Consider the following 19697-nt stretch of genomic DNA (forward strand, 5'->3'; position numbering starts at 1 on the left):
CGACTGAATTTCGCTGAATTTATCCGCGAGAATTCCGTAGTCTGAACCCGCCCATATTCCGCTCGACTTCCGCTTAAATTCTGCCCCTATTCTGCCAAAGCTGAATAGACATGGAATTTCAAGCAGACGTGGAATTTCTTTCCTCTTCAATGATCTTTACCATGATAAGTAGCAGAGTTCAGTCAGTAAAATAGCAGAGCTGAGGCAGCCATGTAGTAGGGACGGTACCCAAGCCGCTCTTAAAGGGACCCAAGTCGCTCTTAAAGGGACGGGACGCATGTAGCTCTTAAAGGGACCCAAGTCGCTCTTAAAGGGACGGGACGCATGTAGCTCTTAAAGGGACCCAAGTCGCTCTTAAAGGGACCCAGGTCGCTCTTAAAGGTACGGGACCCAGGTCGCTCTTAAAGGGATCCAGGTCGCTCTTAAAGGGATCCAGGTCACTCTTAAAGGGACCCAAATCGCTCTGAAAGGGACCCAAGTCGCTCTTAAAGTGACCCAAGTCGCTCTGAAAGTGAACCAAGTCGCTCTTTAGAGTGAAATAAGTCCTTTTAAGAGCGACCTGAATCACTTTAAGAGCGACCTTGGTCCCTTTAAGAGCAAAATGGTTCCCTTTAAGAGCGACTTGGGTCCCTTTAAGAGCGACTTGGGTCACTTTAAGAGCGACTTGGGTCACTTTAAGAGCGACCTGGGTTTCTTTAAGAGCGACCTGGGTCCCTTTAAGAGCATTTAACACCTAAAGGGACCCAGGTTGCTCTTAAAGGGACCCAAGTCGATCTTAAAAGGATCCATGACACTTTTAAAAGGTACCCATGTCGCTCTTAAAGGGACGGGACCCATGTCGCTCTTAAAGGGACAGGACCCAAGGCGCTCTTAAAGGGACGGCACCCATGAGGCTCTTAAAGGGACCCAAGTCACTCTTAAAGGTGCGGAACCCAAGTTGCTCTTAAAGGGACAGGACCCAAGTCGCTCTTAAAGGGACGGCACCAATGGTTAAAGTTTCTCTCTTTTCAAGCACTATGTATTTCCCTGGAAATGCAAATCAATCTAGTTATTATTATTATTATTATCTGCATATTTGTTACTGTTGTTTTCCTATGATTGCACTTACAATATGGTTGATATACAGTGGTTTGTCTACAAGTAAAGTTGTTTATGCTCAAACTGTAAAATTACTTGCATCACCAAGTTCTTTATTACTACCTGACCCTCGCAGTGGTACAATTACGACTTTGCCTTCAAGGCGGATTTATTCAAGTAGCCCTGCGAACTTGAAGCCAACACAAAAATGAAAGTAGAACTAGAGTAATGCTCCACCCTCACTATAACAAAGCACAGAGCGGAGCACACCTCTCCACTCAGGCAACAATCCTCCTACCATGAACATGAAATCTGCTCCAGGATCCCACTATCTCCCTCTGGCTGGACTTGTCATTTTTCTAGTATTGCTTCAGTCTGCGTTTTTTGCTGTTACATTTCTTTACTTCAGAAATGAGATCAAACAGGTATGCTGCATTTCCTTCATCTCCTGAAGTCTTCAGACTGAAGCTTTCCTTCCAGCTGGAAGTGACAGACTACCCACAGTCACATATACAGACAGACATATATACTCTATATACATATATGTTCCACTCTCTCCTGTCTGCTCCCAACTTCAGCGGCTTTCGGGGGAATAGAAATAAATCATGTTAACGTCATGCATGTTGGTTCTGATTTCTCTTCTTTCTTCTTACAGTTTAGATCCTTTCTATTGTGTTTGCACAGGATATTCTGGCTTCATATCTATTGCTCTGCAGCTGCAGGATATGCTATAGCTAATAATTCTGGCTATTTTCCAGAAAACACAAGGCTTTCTAGTATTTGTTTCTCTGACTGATCCCAGTGCACTGTATTATTGCAGAAAACTATCACATCTTATTCTGTCTGCATGCAATAGGTTGAAATGGTACAAAAGGCTGAATTTGTCTGTTAACTCTTTAGGATTGTACTGCGGCATGATGATGATAATTCTATAATGCTTAGATGTACCTGCAATTCTATGTAAAGCCACAGATAAAGCATTGGCATCTTTAATGTATCTGACAAGCTCAGCTCAGCTACATCTGTAGCTTATCTGCAGGCTGAAATGCAGTGTTATGATGTTACATTTCGGCTCGGTTGTAGGTGTTGCAGATGGAACGTTGTATAGCATTTTCTGATTCTTGTGCAGACTTATGGCTGCACTGTCCGCTGTGTTTGTTTACATACACATCCATGTAGCAGAGTTGAATGTGCAAAGCTTGTTGTTAGAGGCTACAGTAGGAATGAAGGCGTGTACATGGGTAAACAGGTGTGTAGTCGTGTGCATGTTACAAACTGATATAACTTTTAGTGCTTAGCTGCACAATCATAATGTAGTAATAATCATAATGCCATCACTAGGAAATGCATACCTTTTATCTTCGATATGTAGCATGAATAGACCACAAGAAGGAGATTTTTTGGAAAAATAATTTTACAACACAAATTGGTGATTCTATGTAACTCACTGGGTGTTACCTGTTAGAATGCAGCAGTGGCTTTGGGTCAGATACATGGATCATTAAAGGAGAAGTCCAGCCAAAATTAATTTTTGATATGTTGTTACTTATGAAAAGTTATACAAATTTCTAATGTACATTAATTATGGGAAATGCACATATACTGCTATTTCCCTTAATTTAGTAGATCAGGAAGTGTTAGAAATACGTCACGACCCAGGGTGTAATTCCTATGGAGTGTCCAGCAGGGGGCGCTCTCTATATAGAAGTCTATGGGACTTTATTGTTTCTATGGGTTTCTATGTAATGTAATGTAATGTAATGTAGTGTACAGTGCTTTATTGAATGAATACATCTATGGAATACTTTGGGGAGCAAGTGTCCTTGCTCCCCAAAGTATTGCATAAATGTATTCATTCAATACATTCAATACACAGTAAGCCCGCCGATCCGCCGCATTTCCGCCGCATTTCCGCCGCATTCCCGCTGATCCGCCGCATTCCCGCCGATCCGGACCATATACATTGAACTACAGCTCCCATCATCTGCTTCTAGTAAGAACAGGTGATGGGAGCTGTAGTTGGGTAATGGATATGACATGCCGCCGGGCGCAGGGGGGAGCCGCTCAGTACACAGGAGCGCTCCCCCCTCCTCCTCCTCCTTCCGGGATAACTTCCGCCTATACAAATGCTGACTCCCTGCCTGGCCGCCGCTCTCCGCTCTCATATACCGGCTCCCGGCATCAGCGCGGACACCAGGATGCATCGGGAGCCGGTATGTATGGGGGGGAGAGTGGAGAGCGGCGGCCAGGCAGGGAGTCAGCATTGGTATAGGCGGAAGTTATCCCGGAAGGAGGAGGAGGAGGGGGGAGAGCTGCTGTGTACTGAGCGGCTCCCCCCTGCGCCCGGCGGCATGTCATATCCATTACCCAACTACAGCTCCCATCACCTGTTCATACTAGAAGCAGATGATGGGAGCTGTAGTTCAATGTATATGGTCCGGATCGGCGGGAATGCGGCGGATCAGCGGGAATGCGGCGGAAATTCGGCGGAAATGCGGCGGATCGGCGGGCTTACTGTGTATTGAATGTATTGAATGAATACATTTATGCAATACTTTGGGGAGCAAGGACACTTGCTCCCCAAAGTATTCCATAGATGTATTCATTCAATAAAGCACTGTACACTACATTACATTACATTACATTACATTACATAGAAACCCATAGAAACAATAAAGTCCCATAGACTTCTATATAGAGAGCGCCCCCTGCTGGACACTCCATAGGAATTACACCCTGGGTCGTGACGTCACTTCTTCAGAGATATTTCTAACACTTCCTGATCTACTAAATTAAGGGAAATAGCAGTATATGTGCATTTCCCATAATTAATGTACATTAGAAATTTGTATAACTTTTCATAAGTAACAACATATCAAAAATTAATTTTGGCCGGACTTCTCCTTTAAGGGAAATGCCCTTGGGACTCCCAGGCTTCTAGTCCCTGCTGTTTTCCTTACCTAAGCCCTGTTATATAGACATTGTATGGTACTATTGCATAGACAACATATGGCAGTATTATTAGGGCACTTGTAATGCATTATAAATGTAACACAATGGGGATAATTTATTAAAAGGGTGTAAATATACACCTGGTGTAAACTGTAGCTCAGCTTTCTGCTCTGGTAGAACAAAAGAAGAGCTGTGATTGGTTGCTATGGGCAATTTACACCAGGTGTACTGTATATTTACACCCTCTCATAAATCTCCCGCTATATACTTCTTCTACTTTTTAGCCTCCTTTACTGTTCCTCTGTCTAGGCGGCCTGAACTTTGTATCAAAACAGATTTGGTTTAGTTTTTAAAAATCCATATAAAAGTTATCTTTTATGAAGGTTGTAAGATACAGAGTGGTATAAACAACTTAAAGTGATAATAAAAAGTATACAAGGCAATGTTCTTGGAAGCTGACAGTGTTTACAGGCAGAATTCCAGTTAAATAGATAAAGAGAATCAACTGCATTACCTTGACCATAGTTCACACTAGTAGAAGCCTGATAACAGGAGAGTGATAAGCTGTATTTGTTCCTCCATTACACACCGGTAATGTTCCCTATAGGAGACAACAATGGTTCTGAGAATAGCACCATACCTCAAAATATCATGTAACTTAGGGTGACTTTACACAGAAAGATTTATCTGACAGATTTTTGAAGCCAAAGCCAGGAACAGACTGTAAACAGAGAACCGGTCATAAAGGAAAGACTGAGATTCCTCTTCTTTTCAAAGCCATTCCTGGCTTTTGCTTCATAAATCTGTCAGATAAATCTTTCTGTGTAAAGGCACTCTCATTCTATTGAGACAGATTTGGCAGAACATTCACAGCAGATTCAGATTTGGGCCATCTAACACCAAAAGTCTAGGCAAGCACCACAGGTAGCCAAAAGGGGGTGCTAGTCCACCTGCTACAAACAATAGCAAAGAACCAAAAGGGAAGCAGGTATATATGAACTACACAACCAAAATAAGGTAAAAACATCAATATGCTTTATTACCAATTTTAAGTGTTTTTACGGAATTATTTCTGAACCAACATAGTGTGAACATAGCTTTGTCTGTATATGAGTGTGCCAAAATAAGTGGCAAGGGTGGGTCAAGCTATGTTCACACATAGTATTTTTTCAGCCAAATACAGGAGTGGGTTGAAAACACAAAAACTGTGCAGATCTTTTCATTATAATTTTGTCCTGTCAGTTCCACTCCTGATTAATTTGGAAAAAATATTGACCAAAAGACGGAGAAAACTACCATGTGTGAACGTAGCCTTAAGAACCATTCTTCTTCTGGTGTCATTTCAGGCTATACTGGATTTCTCATCAGTGAATGTCCCCTGGAGATAAGCCCTTTTCATTCTACACATATCACACTCACTAGTGCATGTTGGCACAGTTTATTGGGCATTTACAACTACACTACTGACTGATGACAATATTATGACACATAGCAAGAGCAGATCAAAAAGTTACTAGAACTATTTGTAAGGAAAACCAGGTTTTTACATGCACTTGTTATTGTTGTACCTTCACCAATTAATCCCAATAGGGGAAACTATGGCAAAACTATATGGCAAACCTGCAACCAATACCATATGTCACCGCACTGTGTGAATAGAAACATAAGTTAAACGATTCAGCTATGCAAATTTCAAATTACTTTTTATAATTGACAAATCATATAATACATGACAATGTAAGGCTATGTTCACACTACGTATATTTGAGGCTGTATGTTTAAAGCTGTATAGCAACCAAAACAAGGAGTGGATTGAAAACACAGAAAGGCTCTGTTCACATAATGTTGTAATTGAGTGGATGGCCGTCATTTAATGGCAAATATTTGCTGTTATTTTAAAACAACGGCTGTTATATTGAAATAATGGCAGTTATTTACTGTTATATGGTGGCCATTCACTCAATTTCATCATTGTGTGGACAGATCCTTTCAGTGTTTTCAATCCACTCCTGGTTTTGGTTGCTATGAGGACCAAATATAGCCTCAAATATACATAGTGTGAACCCAGCCTAAACCTAGATAAATCCAAAAATGCACCAGATTTTTGGTACATGAAGCTTTGTCTATCTCTTCCAATATGTAGCTGCCACTAGCTGAAAAACTGCAAAATGTTATTGAGAATATCACGACTGGCCATCTGCATGAAAAAAAACAGAAGTGCTTTGTGTGAACTCATCCTTAGGAATCTATTCCAGATGTTAATTGCATAAGCCTTTTTGTTTAGGGAAGCAACAATATACAGTATAGAGAAGAAAGAGGTTAGGGTTTATTAAGGTTACTATAGATCTTTTATGTTGTAGCAGGGATGATGTTCTCACTTCTTACTATTATTATTAATAGTGAATACAGTCCTGCTCATGTGAAACTGAAAGAATGGCATTTTTTGTTTTCCTCTAGAACTATCCTTAACCTTGGAAGTGTCTGGATCTCATCCTGTTTCATTTTTTTCTAACAAGAAAACTGAGCCCAGTCCAGCAATGAAAGATGTTTAATGACATACAGCTTGCAGGTTTCTATAAAAACTGGGTTTATAAGTGGGATCCCTTGTAAACTTTTATGGAATATACAATGTGTTGTAAACTACACATGACTCACTATTACTGCAGACGTTTCATTGGGGAGTTTCAGTAATAGAGCTACAAAGTTGCAAGTTACCCCCCCCCCCCATACACACACACACCCTATACAGTTTTAATGCAATATTATTTTTCTACAAACTCCTAGAGGGAAACTCTCAGCAGATCTACCCCTCTGATATCTTCCTATAGAGTACGGGGAGCAATTTTCTTCCCTTCATGCTCAGTTCTGTCTTCAGGATATTAGTAGTTGTTTATATATGCTAATGAGGCATAGTGGTGCACTGCCGCCCCTTAGTACACCGGTCTGCCCCAACCAGGCCATCCCTCCTAATGAATATTAGGGCTGTGCTCTGCTATTATTCCTTAGCAGGGGTGGGCTGGCTGGGGTGACCCACCAAAGCCAGCCCATCCCTCCTAATGAATAATAGCAGAGTAGGGCAGAAGTGCACCATGATGCCTCATTAGTATATGAATTACCTACCAATATCCCAAAAATAGTGTCAAGGATGAAGGTAAGAAATTACTTTCATCCTCAGTGCCCTGTGTGCTATAAGGACATATCGGCAGGTTAGCTAGTTCCATGTGTAAATGAAACTATATATCCTATATTTTTGCAAAGCAAATTTTTGCAGTGGATAAGTGGCTATATCTACAGTAATAATGTTTTTATTTGTATAGGGCACACGGATTCCACAGCGCTTTACATAGTTTAGCCAATTATTGCTCCCTGTCCCCAATAGGGCTCACAATCTTAATTTACCTTAAAATATCCACCTAAGGGTATGTTCACAGGGAGAAAAATCTGCGGAATTCTGCGGCAGAGCTCTCCATATCGATTCTTTGAGCAGGGAACCACAGAGAGTGAAGGCACACATATACACACTGTGTGAGACTGAGGCAGGGGGGATTCCGCGGCGGAGAGCTCTGCCACCGTATTCCGCTAATTGTGCTCAGTGTAAACATACCCTAAGGCTGGGTTCACACAGCGTAAGACACCGGCCGTTCTGTTACCTGTCCGTGTCACAGAATGGCCAGTGTCAATGAAGATCATCCCTGCAATTACCAGCCGAATGAACTTCATTTATGTTGACTTGGGATGCGGTCGCACCTGTGTGCCCGCATCCCAATTCACCATTGCACACAATGGATAGTATGGCCGGTGCCTCACTTTTCATTGTGTGAACTGACAGTTCTGTGTGGCCGCTATTCATTAAACTGTGGCCGCTAGGGATCCTGGATGAAGTGTATATTATGTGTATACACTCCAGCCGGCATTCCCTCGGACTTCAACACAATGTATATTTTGAATTAATCACAGCCGTTGTTGCAAATCACACCAACAGCCTTGATTAATTCAAAATATACGTTGTGTGAACTTAGCCTAAGGCTGGGGTTACACAGTGGTTTTGGCCATGACACTGGTCCCAGGACCAAAAATTGCTATGTTTTGGATTATGCTACGTCCCACATAAGGAAAGTAAGGGGCATCTCACTACCAGCTAAACATGGCTGTGACCGCTACCTGACAATTGCCAGAAACCCATGTTGCAGTTTTGTGTCAAAGCGACATCATTACTTACCTTATTTGTGACACATTGCACATTGTGATACAAAAAGTTACAGTAGCTGTAGCCCAGCTTAAAGGTGAACTTTATAATACCAGAAAACTGCATAACAGAACAGTAAAAAAAATCCCAAAAGTGTCCTCCCCTGCCCTAGAGGAGCTGGTGTGCTCTTTCTGTCATTGTGTCTTCTTGTGCTAAAGGGCTTCTCCTCACAAACTACTAAAGTACTTTATTTGCTGCAGTACTTGACGCAGGTAAAGTAAATATATATATATATATATATATATATATATATATATATATAAATATATACATTGTACAAACTAGAAAATATGATGATGATGATGCAGTGAATATTAATAAATTCAACTTAGCAGATCTGTTCTCTGATGAACCAGGAAGAAAACCCTGTATGACTTCTGTAGAACAGCCTTGCCTAGTGTCATTCCATCATACAAGGAAATTGGCCAAAGTAAATGCTAAATACTTTGAAGGAGCCTGGTAATTCCTAGCCAGGAAATGTTTTTTGGTTAGTTTTTTTGCTATTTTTATCTTTAAAGTTAAATAAATAAGAAAAAAAAACAAGGGGTGACTTGTAGGTATGAGGAAAACTCATAGACAAGGAAATGTCTACATGCCTTCAATAATAATCATGACCTAAAGGTCTTATATCTATTAGGGCAGGAAACTGAATCTTGAGTTAGCTTCCAGTAAAGTGACTGATCTCCAGTCATTAGCGTTAGATTCCGGCCACACAAGTTGGGCCATATATTCACAGCAAAGTGTAAGATGAGGCGCCACCGCACCATTAACTACCTGGCACTGACTTGTCTTCTTATTAGCTTCAGGGTCACATAAATAGACATGGCTGTGTCAGTGTAAGGGGCCGGATCCGGATTTTAGTTTAACAACTCTAATGGGTATTGTAAGCTGTAAGCAGCCTGACAATGCCTGAAATCCCAGGATACAGTCATTGTGATCTAAGCATTAGGAGAGAATGTGCTACTATTCCTAGTTATATACACGTAAGAGCATAGATGTGTGTTTACAAGGTCCTATCACAGTGATCACTGATAGTACACAGGATATCAATAATCACTACATTCTATTACAATGGTTTAACTTCTAGCATGGGATCACCTACTGGAAGCAACAAGTCAGCAAATGTTGAAATGCTGAACTTGTGGATTTTCCTAATGTATTTACTTCCTTTGCTGTTCTGATCGTCTAGAATTGAAGCTTTCTTTTATGATTCATTCTTAGCTTGGCTATGGTTAAAGCTTTTCTCATGGATCAGAGCAAAATCAGGTTAGGGCATGTACAATAATAGGCTGGATTCACACTACGTATATTTCAGTCAGTATTGTGGTCCTCATATTGCAACCAAAACCAGGAGTGGATTAAAAACACAGAAAGGATCTGTTCACACAATGTTGAATTTGAGTGGATGGCTGCCATTTAATGGCAAATATTTGCTGTTATTTTAAAACAACGGCTGTTATATCGAAATAATGGCAGTTATATGGCGGCCATCCACTCAATTTCAACATTGTGTGAACAGAGCCTTTCTGTGTTTTTAATCCACTCCTGGTTTTGGTTGCAATATGAGGACCACAATACTGACTGAAATATACGTAGTGTGAACCCAGCCGAATACTGCTACATGTCTTATGGTGGGTTTACATTCATCCGGCTGTCCAGCAGCATTGTAAACCAGTGCCTCTCAAACTGTGAGGCGGCCGCTAGTTGTTGGTGAGGCCCAGCTGGCGAGCCAGTTTTCACAAAAGTAACTTTGATCTGCACAGTCCTCCAAAATCTCAATTTTATCAACATTATTAATTTATTTTGTACTTGCTTTATTAATATATAGAGCTTGGGAGATGGGTGAAAGCTAGCACTAGCAATATTTTCAGCTTTTAAATGGACTTCCACCACAGATAGTGAGGCCCAGGCACCCTCTTGGTCAGTCTGGTGAGGCCCAGGCATTCCCTTGGTCTGTTGGGTGAGGCTCCAGTAAAAAAAAACTTTGAGAAGCGCTAATGTAAACCCACCCTTAATAAAAATTTAAAAGAAAATTCAATTAGCTTGAAGCTGGTCCCCCTGGTGTGTTTTAGTTTAGTTTAGTTTGAAGAGTTTTGGGTCCGTTTACTATGTATATGTGGGAGGTAGACGGGGAGCGTTCCCCTGGGGGATGTAGAGAGGGGTGTTTCCCTGTCACAGACACTATAGACAGACAGGCATGTTAGTCATCTATTGCCAGGTTAGACACAAACATATAGAGCCGGATTATTCTTCTAGGAAGCCAGATCGCAGATTGTATTGCCTAATAAAGCCTTGAGAATCCTGTGATAAGTTCACCCAGATGTTTCCCTAGTTTTATTTCATGTCCAGTCAAATAAGTGACTCAGCATAGTAACAATAAGCAGATTGTAAGAGTAATTCTCAATGCTGATGTCAGCTGTGCAGGCTGGGGATATGCAGAATGCTGTTTGTTAGAAGCAGAGATGAAGACATCTCCTGGAATTCTTTTTGGGTCCGATTCTGCAAATCTGACTAGTAATATACAGTGTACAGGCTGCTAAGGCAGGGGAATGTATGGAGAATGTAGGTGCATTTTATGACAGTGGGAATTGTTTATGGATTGTAAGTTATAGTGCAATCTCTATACACCCAGAGAAACAAACAGACTTAAATGCAGATTTTTTATTTTATTTCTAGATGAATGAGAACTACATAAGAAACAACATTGCCTGTCTGGTGGGAGATGACCTGAGTTATGTGTTTCAAGCAACAAATGTCAATAATGTCGATGACCAAAACGAACCATGTAGAGAAGTGAGGAAGCAAGTCCAGCGTGTTATCAGAATGGTACGTTATTCTGGAAACCATGATTCCGGTGCTCTGTACATATGATAAAGGAGTTACATACTGTACATACATTGTAATGTAAAATCATATGTGTTTGCTGTAAAGCTTTTTTTTCCTTTTTTCCTAATCTTTGCTCTTTTAAATTTTTCCCCTTTAGATTTTGGAAGAAAAGTATGGACTTGAAATAACATCATTGATTAAAGGTATCTTTTCCACTACCTTCTATTTTTTCTTAAACTTGGTACTTAAAAATGTGCTCTATCTGCTCATATGTGAAAGGTAGAGGCCTTTAACTTCCAGATGAGTGTATTAGATTATTCTCAGACTATTCTATACACAGTACTGTTAATAGTAACGGCATTACTGACTAAGCTTTAGAGACATCCCTTTAGGATTGCCAGATAACTGGGCCACATCGGTTGGATATTAAGTAGTTCTGACCAGTAATTCTCAGTGTTGTACATGCTGATCTGTAGACATGTTTTATTCCGTATTTATAGGATCAGAGCCCCATGTACCAGTGAGCAGCTGCCTCTATGCCAGTTAGATGTCTTACCCTTTGTGGCTCCGTTGTTGTCTGAGACAGCATACAGTATTAGTCACTTAGTAGCAGTGAAGCAAGACTTAGTCATTTGACCCTGTATACTGTTAGACTGTCACCCATTAGTTTAGATTGTATTGATTTTTCTGTACAGTATTACTACTGCTGTAACTGCATAGAGATCATGTAGAAGTAATGTAAACTTTCCAGAAATGAAATAGCCAAAGTTTGACTGTTTGCACCATGTATTGATCTATACACTTGACATGCCTAAATCCATTCTTCATGTCTCTCTGTGACAGACCTCTTTTGTTAGTTTCATGTTTGCTTGGGTTGGTCGATATTCATTTCTTACATAAAATCTTTTTTAAATTTCCCAGCTATTGCAATAGCCTAGGAATACAAATTCCAAGGCAATACTATACAGTGTTAAAATGTGATTGTAACAAAGGCTATTGGTGGTATACAGCATGGTGACATGATTAGCAGCATTTGTCTAGTGACTATAAACAGACTAAAATGCAGAATGTGGTGGCAGGATCTCCCAGTTTGTGCTGGTGTTGTATTGCCTGCACCACACATACTTTCCCCACAAGTAAAATAAAATGCTGTAGTTTGTTCATGGATCGTGGCTGGTAATTTCACAACTAAGACTTTTCTTGAAGCCTCCTCATGGCTTTCCCTCTCGCCTCTAAAGGATCTCTGCCTTTAGGATTCTGGAGAACCCTGCAGTTACCTCACTTCCTTCTCTCTCTTCCTTCTCCCTCTTTCTGTGCATGCACTCCAATGGAGTTTGGATCCCTCAGTCTAGGCTCTGGCCCTCTTTGACACTCCCTCTCTCTTATCTGTGCCATGTTGGTTTACCCACCAGGGTAGCTGAACCCCTCATACCTACCTGGGTGAGCTCAGTGATTGCTGTGTTTTGTTGGTCTATTTGTCACTGCCCTCACTAGCCAGAATCCTGCTGCACACTGATGAGGGGCAAATACCCCAAAACAGCTGTCTGTGGATGGATACCTGCCTTGGTAAGCCCTTGTCATGTCGGAATACTCGGAACTGAGTTAGACTTTGACACAAAAGGGGCCACCCTGGGGTTTCCCTATTTATGTTCCAATACTCACAGCCGAGTGGGACTTAAGGGGCTACCTATAAGAGAGGTTTGGTGCTCTCCCCATCTGGAGGCACACCCTGGAAACAGGCTAGGAAGATCTGGCTATTCCCATGTTTTGAGACTTGCAACCTTTTTACTTCGGCTTTTTTCCTCTTGCACATCTTCAATACTCCTGTCAAGACCTACTGCCACTCCATCCTTAGACACCTGGTCAATGCTGCCAGAGCCTGTATACCAGCCATGTGGCACAGTCCAGACCTTCCTCAGATGTGGCTGCAGAAGGTCGAGGACATTAGGCACATAGAAGACCTCTTGGCACAGCTACAGTATACAATAGTTTTCCTCCCTTTTTTCGCATGTGGTACTACTGGGACCAATTCACGGAATCCATTGAATACAAGACTTTTATGGCTTGGTGAGCGGGTACTACCCTATCCCTTTCCCCCACCTCCCCTTAAATCCCTTTTTTCTTTTTTTTATTTCTTTCTCTTCCTCTTGTTGCTCATTCTTTCTCTTCTCTTACAGCTCTTTCCTTTGCTAACTCAGATATTACTGTACTGTTGATATGAATAGATGTGGTTTTCCCCAGTGCCCACATAAATGTCTCCTATATGTTGGTGCAACCTTTGGGACCCCCACCTATTTTGAGACCCAAGGGCTTCCCAGCCCCCTGGTCTGTTTGTGTCTACCAGAGGTGACCAGTAGGCCAAAAACAGCAAACCAGTTAATTCATGCAAATTGCATAACTCCTATTGACTTGGAAGTTGCTTAAACAGTGCAACACCACAAACTACACTATATACATAACTCCCATTAAAGAAAATAGGAGTTATGCACATTCCATTAAACAGACAGTCTGGCTGTTTTAAGCTTCCTGCAACCTCTGGCAGTCACCAGCAGGCCTGAGGGGGGCATCAAGCCTTGGTTCCCAGATGTAAATACCTCTTTAAGTTTCTGATGTGACCATATTGGGAGGAGCAGCTTATCTATATATTAAACAGCCATGAATGCAGTAGCAAAGTGTAGGGAAGAATTATTGACGTGCTTCAAGGTCAACTTGTCTTGTCACTATATGGCTGTTTTTAAGTATTAGCGCTTGTAATATCAGATATCTATTTGACTTGCTGTAAGAAACACATGCACATTAAAGAGATATTGAACTTTTGAGTTATACAATGGTGTATGTTCTGTAAGTTCTCCTGCCTACAGTCACTGAAAACTAAACTTTATTGTTAGCTCCTATGCAATAGATACAGTATGTGCCCTGGTCATGTGATGATAGAATACCGGTTACAATCTCATTACAAGGCAAACCCTGATACTTGTACTCTTAAGAGCCTTGCATATCTGTGCATCACATGACCAGGACAGCTTTGTATACTCTGTAAAGGTTCCTATTGAATGACTGCAAGCAGAGATCCTGAAAGCCACCAGCAATTGATGCAGCATGTATCTAGGAAAATTGAGGAACTTTTCATTATTCAATGAGTAACGTTTGTTTTTCTGTATCGCCCCCTTTAAATCACTCTGCAACTAAATTGCAGCTAAACTAGGCAGAGTAAATGATTCCATGACAAATCGTCTGTCCTACTTTTATGCCTCTCCTGTGAATTATTAGTGTGATATATGTGAACCAATGATGTGAATGACTCAGTTCAGTCCTGTGTCTAAACATGTACCAAACAACACCATGCATTGCCAGTGTTATCCCTTCCAAATACATAATGGGAATTAATATTTATGAATGAAAGGCAGAAGTGTGACTTCTACGCAGGGAGCTTGACTGTCCCAGATGTCTGCTGGGGGCAATAAACAAGCCTCAGACCTTGCTTCCATGTAGATAGACTACTGCCAGAGGTGCCTGGCCTCAGCTTATTGCCCCCTCCCTATTATAATCAACATGCTAACTCGGCCAGCTTACATTCTTATGGGGGAGTTAGGAAAGATAGTCGGGCATTCTGCCAGTATCCACGGCTAACTCCTATGCACGGTCAGAGTTACCTTCTTCCTCAGAATTGTTTTCAATATGAGAGATTTATGACCACATTGCTCAAAGATTACAAGTGATTACAAACGTACTAAGACACGCCACCTGCTGCACCAGAAATGGACTACAGTGCGCACAGAGATAATATTATTATTGCCTAAATGTCTTCTCTTTTTTCTTCAGATAAAGTTTCAGAAGTTCTCCCAGTGTCTGTTGCTCAGAAACAAGTCTACACTGGCCCAATGATTGCAGCCCATGTCACTGGACACACTAAGAAAGACACAGCTACTCTAAAAAGTAAGATTTGATAATAGGTTATAAAAAATTGTGACATTTTTGCATTGGGGGTGGGGTACAGCTTTATATGTGATATAATACATAACAAAACTTTATTGATAAACATTAGAGATGAGCAAACCTTGAGCATACTCGAGACCACCCGAACCCGAACTTTTGGCATTTAATTAACGGTGGCTGCTGAAGTTGGATAAAGCCCTAAGGCTATGTGGAAAACATGGATATAGTCATTGGCTGTATCCATGTTTTCCAGACAACCTTAGAGCTTTATCCAAATTCAGCAGCCCCCGCTAATCAAATGCCGAACGATCGGGTTCGGATGGACTTGAACCCGAACGCAGTTCGCTCATCTCTCATTGTGTGTTCTCCATGATGGAAAGGCTATGCGGTGTGCAACCATTTCTTTTATTTCTATTAAAAGACTTTAACATCCATTGTTATTTGCCATTAAATAGCAGCCATCCACTCAATTTCAACAGTATGTGAACATAGACAGTCTGTGTTTTCAATCCACTCCTGGTTTTGGTTGCAAACTACTGAGCAACAATACTGTGTGTGTGAACCTAGCCTTAGGCTGTGTTTTCCTGCTTTTTCGCTGCCCTTTGGGCAATCACAGAAAATTGTCACTTCTTTCGGCGGATAGCGGAATACGCCGGCCCATAGAATGGTGTCTATGGAGCGGGCGGAAAGGCGTGCGGCCGTGCGCGCGGACAGCCGACGGAATTCCGCGGATATTATCCACAAGAATTCCTCAGTATGAACCCACCCTATAGGTGAAACTCAAATGCCAAGGGTTGCATTTGGAAACCCTTAAAAGTGATAGTTGGTTACTTTTAATTAAATGCAGTGTTCTTTGAAATACTTTTGGCATGTCATGAGACATGTAAAAAGTTTTAATTGGTTAGGGTGTTAAGACTTCCACTAATCGCTAGAATAAGTGGGTTTCTCACCTGGCTTCATAAGAAGTCTATAGATCCCGTAGTGAGTAGAGAGATGCAGAGAGAAGTGCTTAGATAAGTGCTTCTTCCCACTTGCTCTACTCATCAGTGGGGGTCTCAGCACTCAGGTCCCCTTTGTTTAAAACTTTTGACATTTCATGAAATGCCAATTTTTTTTAATGACACTTTAAGTATCAGACTTAATCCCTTATGATATAGAAAACTCAGTTTTGCCAGCATTATTGTAAATAATGCAATATTTTCCTTCCATTTCTACAAATTATGGTTTACAAGTATTACAGTTACTAACACCTATGTACCTTTTTCCCTCAACAGTTTTATTAAATGAGCAATACCATGGGCATAAAATTACCGAATGGTCCAATAACACCCTGTCAGATATGAACAGCATCAAAGTACAGAATGGAGAAATGGTCATTGCAAAGAGTGGCTTTTATTATATCTATGCTCAGACATATTTCCGGAACCAGGATCCTGAAGGGAAAGTAAAACAACTAGTTCAACACATTTATAAAAAGACAAGCTACCGGGATCCCGTAGCACTAATGAAAAATGTGAAGACAACCTGTTGGTCACAAAGTACAGAATATGAACTTTATTCCATTTATCAAGGTGGGGTGTTCAAGCTAAATGAAAATGATCGGTTGTTTGTCACTGTAAGTCACAAAAATTTGCTTGATATGGAAGAAAAAGCAACTTTTTTTGGTGCATTCCTAGTATTCTGAACCCAAGTACCTAAAAGTATAAGTACACAAGGAGCGAGTTCAGTATAAATGCTGATGTTTTACACTTTAAGAAGCACCTAAGGTAAACCTGCACCATATATATATGTGACTTGGGGTCCTATGTCAAGTCTTATAAGGTCTCCCAGTCACCTATCAGCATCTTAAAGGAACATTAAACCTAGCAATGCATATTTATGGCAGGAGATAAACTTGCTCACACTGTTTGTTAGTCTGCAGGATATTCTGCAATGTTATGTAGAAATCTTGCCGAGAACACAGGCGTATCTCTTCCTGATCTCTTTGTTTTTGGCTATTAGGTGCCTTAGGGGCAGGGCTTAGCATTCCTGGTCTCCTGCTGCAGTCAGGACAGAGGATGGGGCTTCTAGTCCAGTCAGTTGTCTTAAAGCCAGATACAGAATTGTGAGAAGGAGGAGGGGGAGAAATGGCTTATCTCCTGGGACACAAAGAGAAGATGAAAAGAGGAAGTGATTATGGGGCACTTCCTACAATTCTGCCTATTTTATGTATTCTCTATGTTTAGTGTTCCTTTAACTTGCTGAACAACTGCGCCAAGTAACAAATCACTGTTCACAATACAGTATATTGTACTACAGCATGCTGCCTATATGCTTCATTCTTTTAGAAGGGACATTATTTGGTGTCTGAATGTCATACTGTGACTGCCCAGTATTGTGCATGTCATATTACAGCCATGCAGAACCTCTTTACAGATTCTAACAGGGAGAATGTAGCATGTAGCACTACTCTTCCAGTCAAAGCAGCAAACACCTTTTCTACTCGTATGACAATGACAAAATAATTTGATGACGCAGGTGTACACAGAGCCCTACTGCTTCTAGCCATGTTGCACAAAGGATAGGCATTATCCCCAGCCTATTTATAATATAAAGGACAGTAAGTTTTCAGTGTTCTTGCTCTATAGGACAGAACTTCACTGTTTTACAATGATATCGTGGAGGGGGCCTATTCCATGGGAATAAATGTAAACAAGATGAGGTTGCACAAAAATGGACAACTACCTAAATAGATAGACTGTGTAGTACCTGATGAAATAAACATCTGACCATGTAAAATCTAATGATGATAATGAGCATCAGATATGCCTTTCTTGCATTGCTCCTGAATATCTGCATATTTCGGCTCAGTAGATCTTCCTAACTTTTGAATTCCAGCAGAATAAAAATGTGGCAGGCTCCATCGAATGCTATCTTACAGAGCTGTTCTCCCTAGAATCATTTCTTCCAAGGAGAAAGATCTTCTCAACAATGTGCCATTACTGTGGCATGATATGCAAAAAATGGAGTTCAGTGGCTTAGTGTGCCTTAGTACTGTGCCCTGTGAATGGAGCCTAAAGAATCATTTTGGGATAAATAAATAATAAAAAAAAAAGTTACAGCCAGCTATGGTTATAAAAGTAAAAGAATACGGCCGTGAAAAAGGGCCAGCAAGGTCTGAAACGTGTTGTCCATTGGTGGTCTTATTGTTTTTACCACTGTATGTTGTCGAAGCTGCCAGAATAAAGCTGGAGATTTTTTTTTTTATCAATCTGGCGGAATTTCTTCCTTTTGCTTCTAAAATAGACTTCACTGACCTGTCTAATGCTTTATGAGTCCACTGCCACCACCATGCTGCTTCTGTTCATGCAGCCCTGACAAGGTGCTCTCCCTGCTCTATATATATATATATATATATATATATATATATATATATGTGGATATATATATATATATATATATATATACATATCCAAAGCAAAATACTGCGGCACTCCGATAATAGTGAAAAATATTCAAAGTGGTTTATTCAATTCCATATAACAGGTAATGCAACGTTTCAGCTCTGACAATGAGAGCCTTTTTCAAGCATGTGCCGCGGTATTTTGCTTTGGATATCTACCTGAACGCCGATTGATCTTTGGTGTACAGCTGGCACCCGCCGCTTATACCTAGAGTGCTGCATTACTTTGTCAAGTGTATGTGTATATATGTATATATATATATATATATATATATATATATATATATATATGAAACTCCCTTTTACTTAATCCCACAATATAACATTTCTATAGAAATGAGGTCAAATGCTTATATTAAGCCTAAAGATATGAAGATTTACCATGAATGTAGATAATGTATATAGTGTTTTCAGTTTTCTATTTCTTTTGTACAGTTTTCTATGATTTACAACTTTGTATAAAGCTAATTTCTTGATCTTTAAACAAAAAGAAGGAATTAATTTCTTCCTGTCATGAATAGATTGCAAAATTCACCTGCATTAATATGTCTTATAAATATATGTGATTGATAGGCCTACCAATAAGGGAACAACCATTAAAGGTAAAATCAATATAAATAGTAGTAACAATGGTTACAGTAACATATGTTGTAGCTATGGACTAACATACTTGTAGCTTTGAGGGACAATTTAAATCTGACTAATGAACTTAGACTGTGATTCGAAAAGTCTTAATCATTTTGAATATATAAAAAGTTCTATTCACATTTCTATGGATAATAGTCTTGCTTAACACCTTTTGACTTCTATTTTATATTGAGACTTTACTGAATTATTCTATACTGTACAATATAACATGCATTTTGTCATCATTTGCTTTGTCTACCCTTTTCAGTAAATGTATTTTTTGTATGTTCAATTTATTTTTTTACAGAAATAAAAATCATAATGCAATTGTCTCTTTGTATATTAAAATAAAAAGTATTTTTAGCAGTAATGTGTATGTCTGTATCAGAATGCAGCCTTACCTCTGGAAAATGAAAAGTGAACTGAAAGACCATTTTAACATTTTGACAAGAAACTTTTCTCCCACGTAATCCACGTTTATTCACAGTACGAGATTTTGCGGCCTTCATGGCCGTCTATAATGATCATGATCCATATAGACAGGCGATTCTTGCAAGTTACGGATGTCTTTTTGACGTTCATTGGCGATGA

The 19697-nt window shown here is 40.3% G+C and overlaps 1 protein-coding gene across 2 annotated transcripts; it reads left to right on the forward strand.

The window, feature by feature from the left end:
• The first annotated feature begins 1337 nt into the window (after positions 1 to 1337).
• TNFSF10 (TNF superfamily member 10) lies at positions 1338 to 18757 on the forward strand. Of its 2 annotated transcripts, XM_069975183.1 has the most exons (6): positions 1416 to 1502; positions 6487 to 6598; positions 10952 to 11101; positions 11259 to 11304; positions 14924 to 15037; positions 16312 to 18757. In XM_069975183.1, the coding sequence occupies exons 2-6, from the start codon at positions 6581 to 6583 to the stop codon at positions 16719 to 16721; spliced, it is 738 nt and encodes a 245-aa protein (XP_069831284.1). In that variant the 5' UTR covers positions 1416 to 1502; positions 6487 to 6580; the 3' UTR covers positions 16722 to 18757. The 2 variants fall into 2 exon arrangements, with proteins under 2 accessions (XP_069831283.1, XP_069831284.1); XM_069975182.1 differs by lacking the exon at positions 6487 to 6598 and having other exon boundaries at positions 1338 to 1502.
• Positions 18758 to 19697: the final 940 nt, after the last annotated feature.

The sequence above is a fragment of the Dendropsophus ebraccatus genome, chromosome 6, assembly GCF_027789765.1.
Source record: "Dendropsophus ebraccatus isolate aDenEbr1 chromosome 6, aDenEbr1.pat, whole genome shotgun sequence".
NCBI classification, from domain to species: Eukaryota; Metazoa; Chordata; class Amphibia; order Anura; family Hylidae; genus Dendropsophus; species Dendropsophus ebraccatus.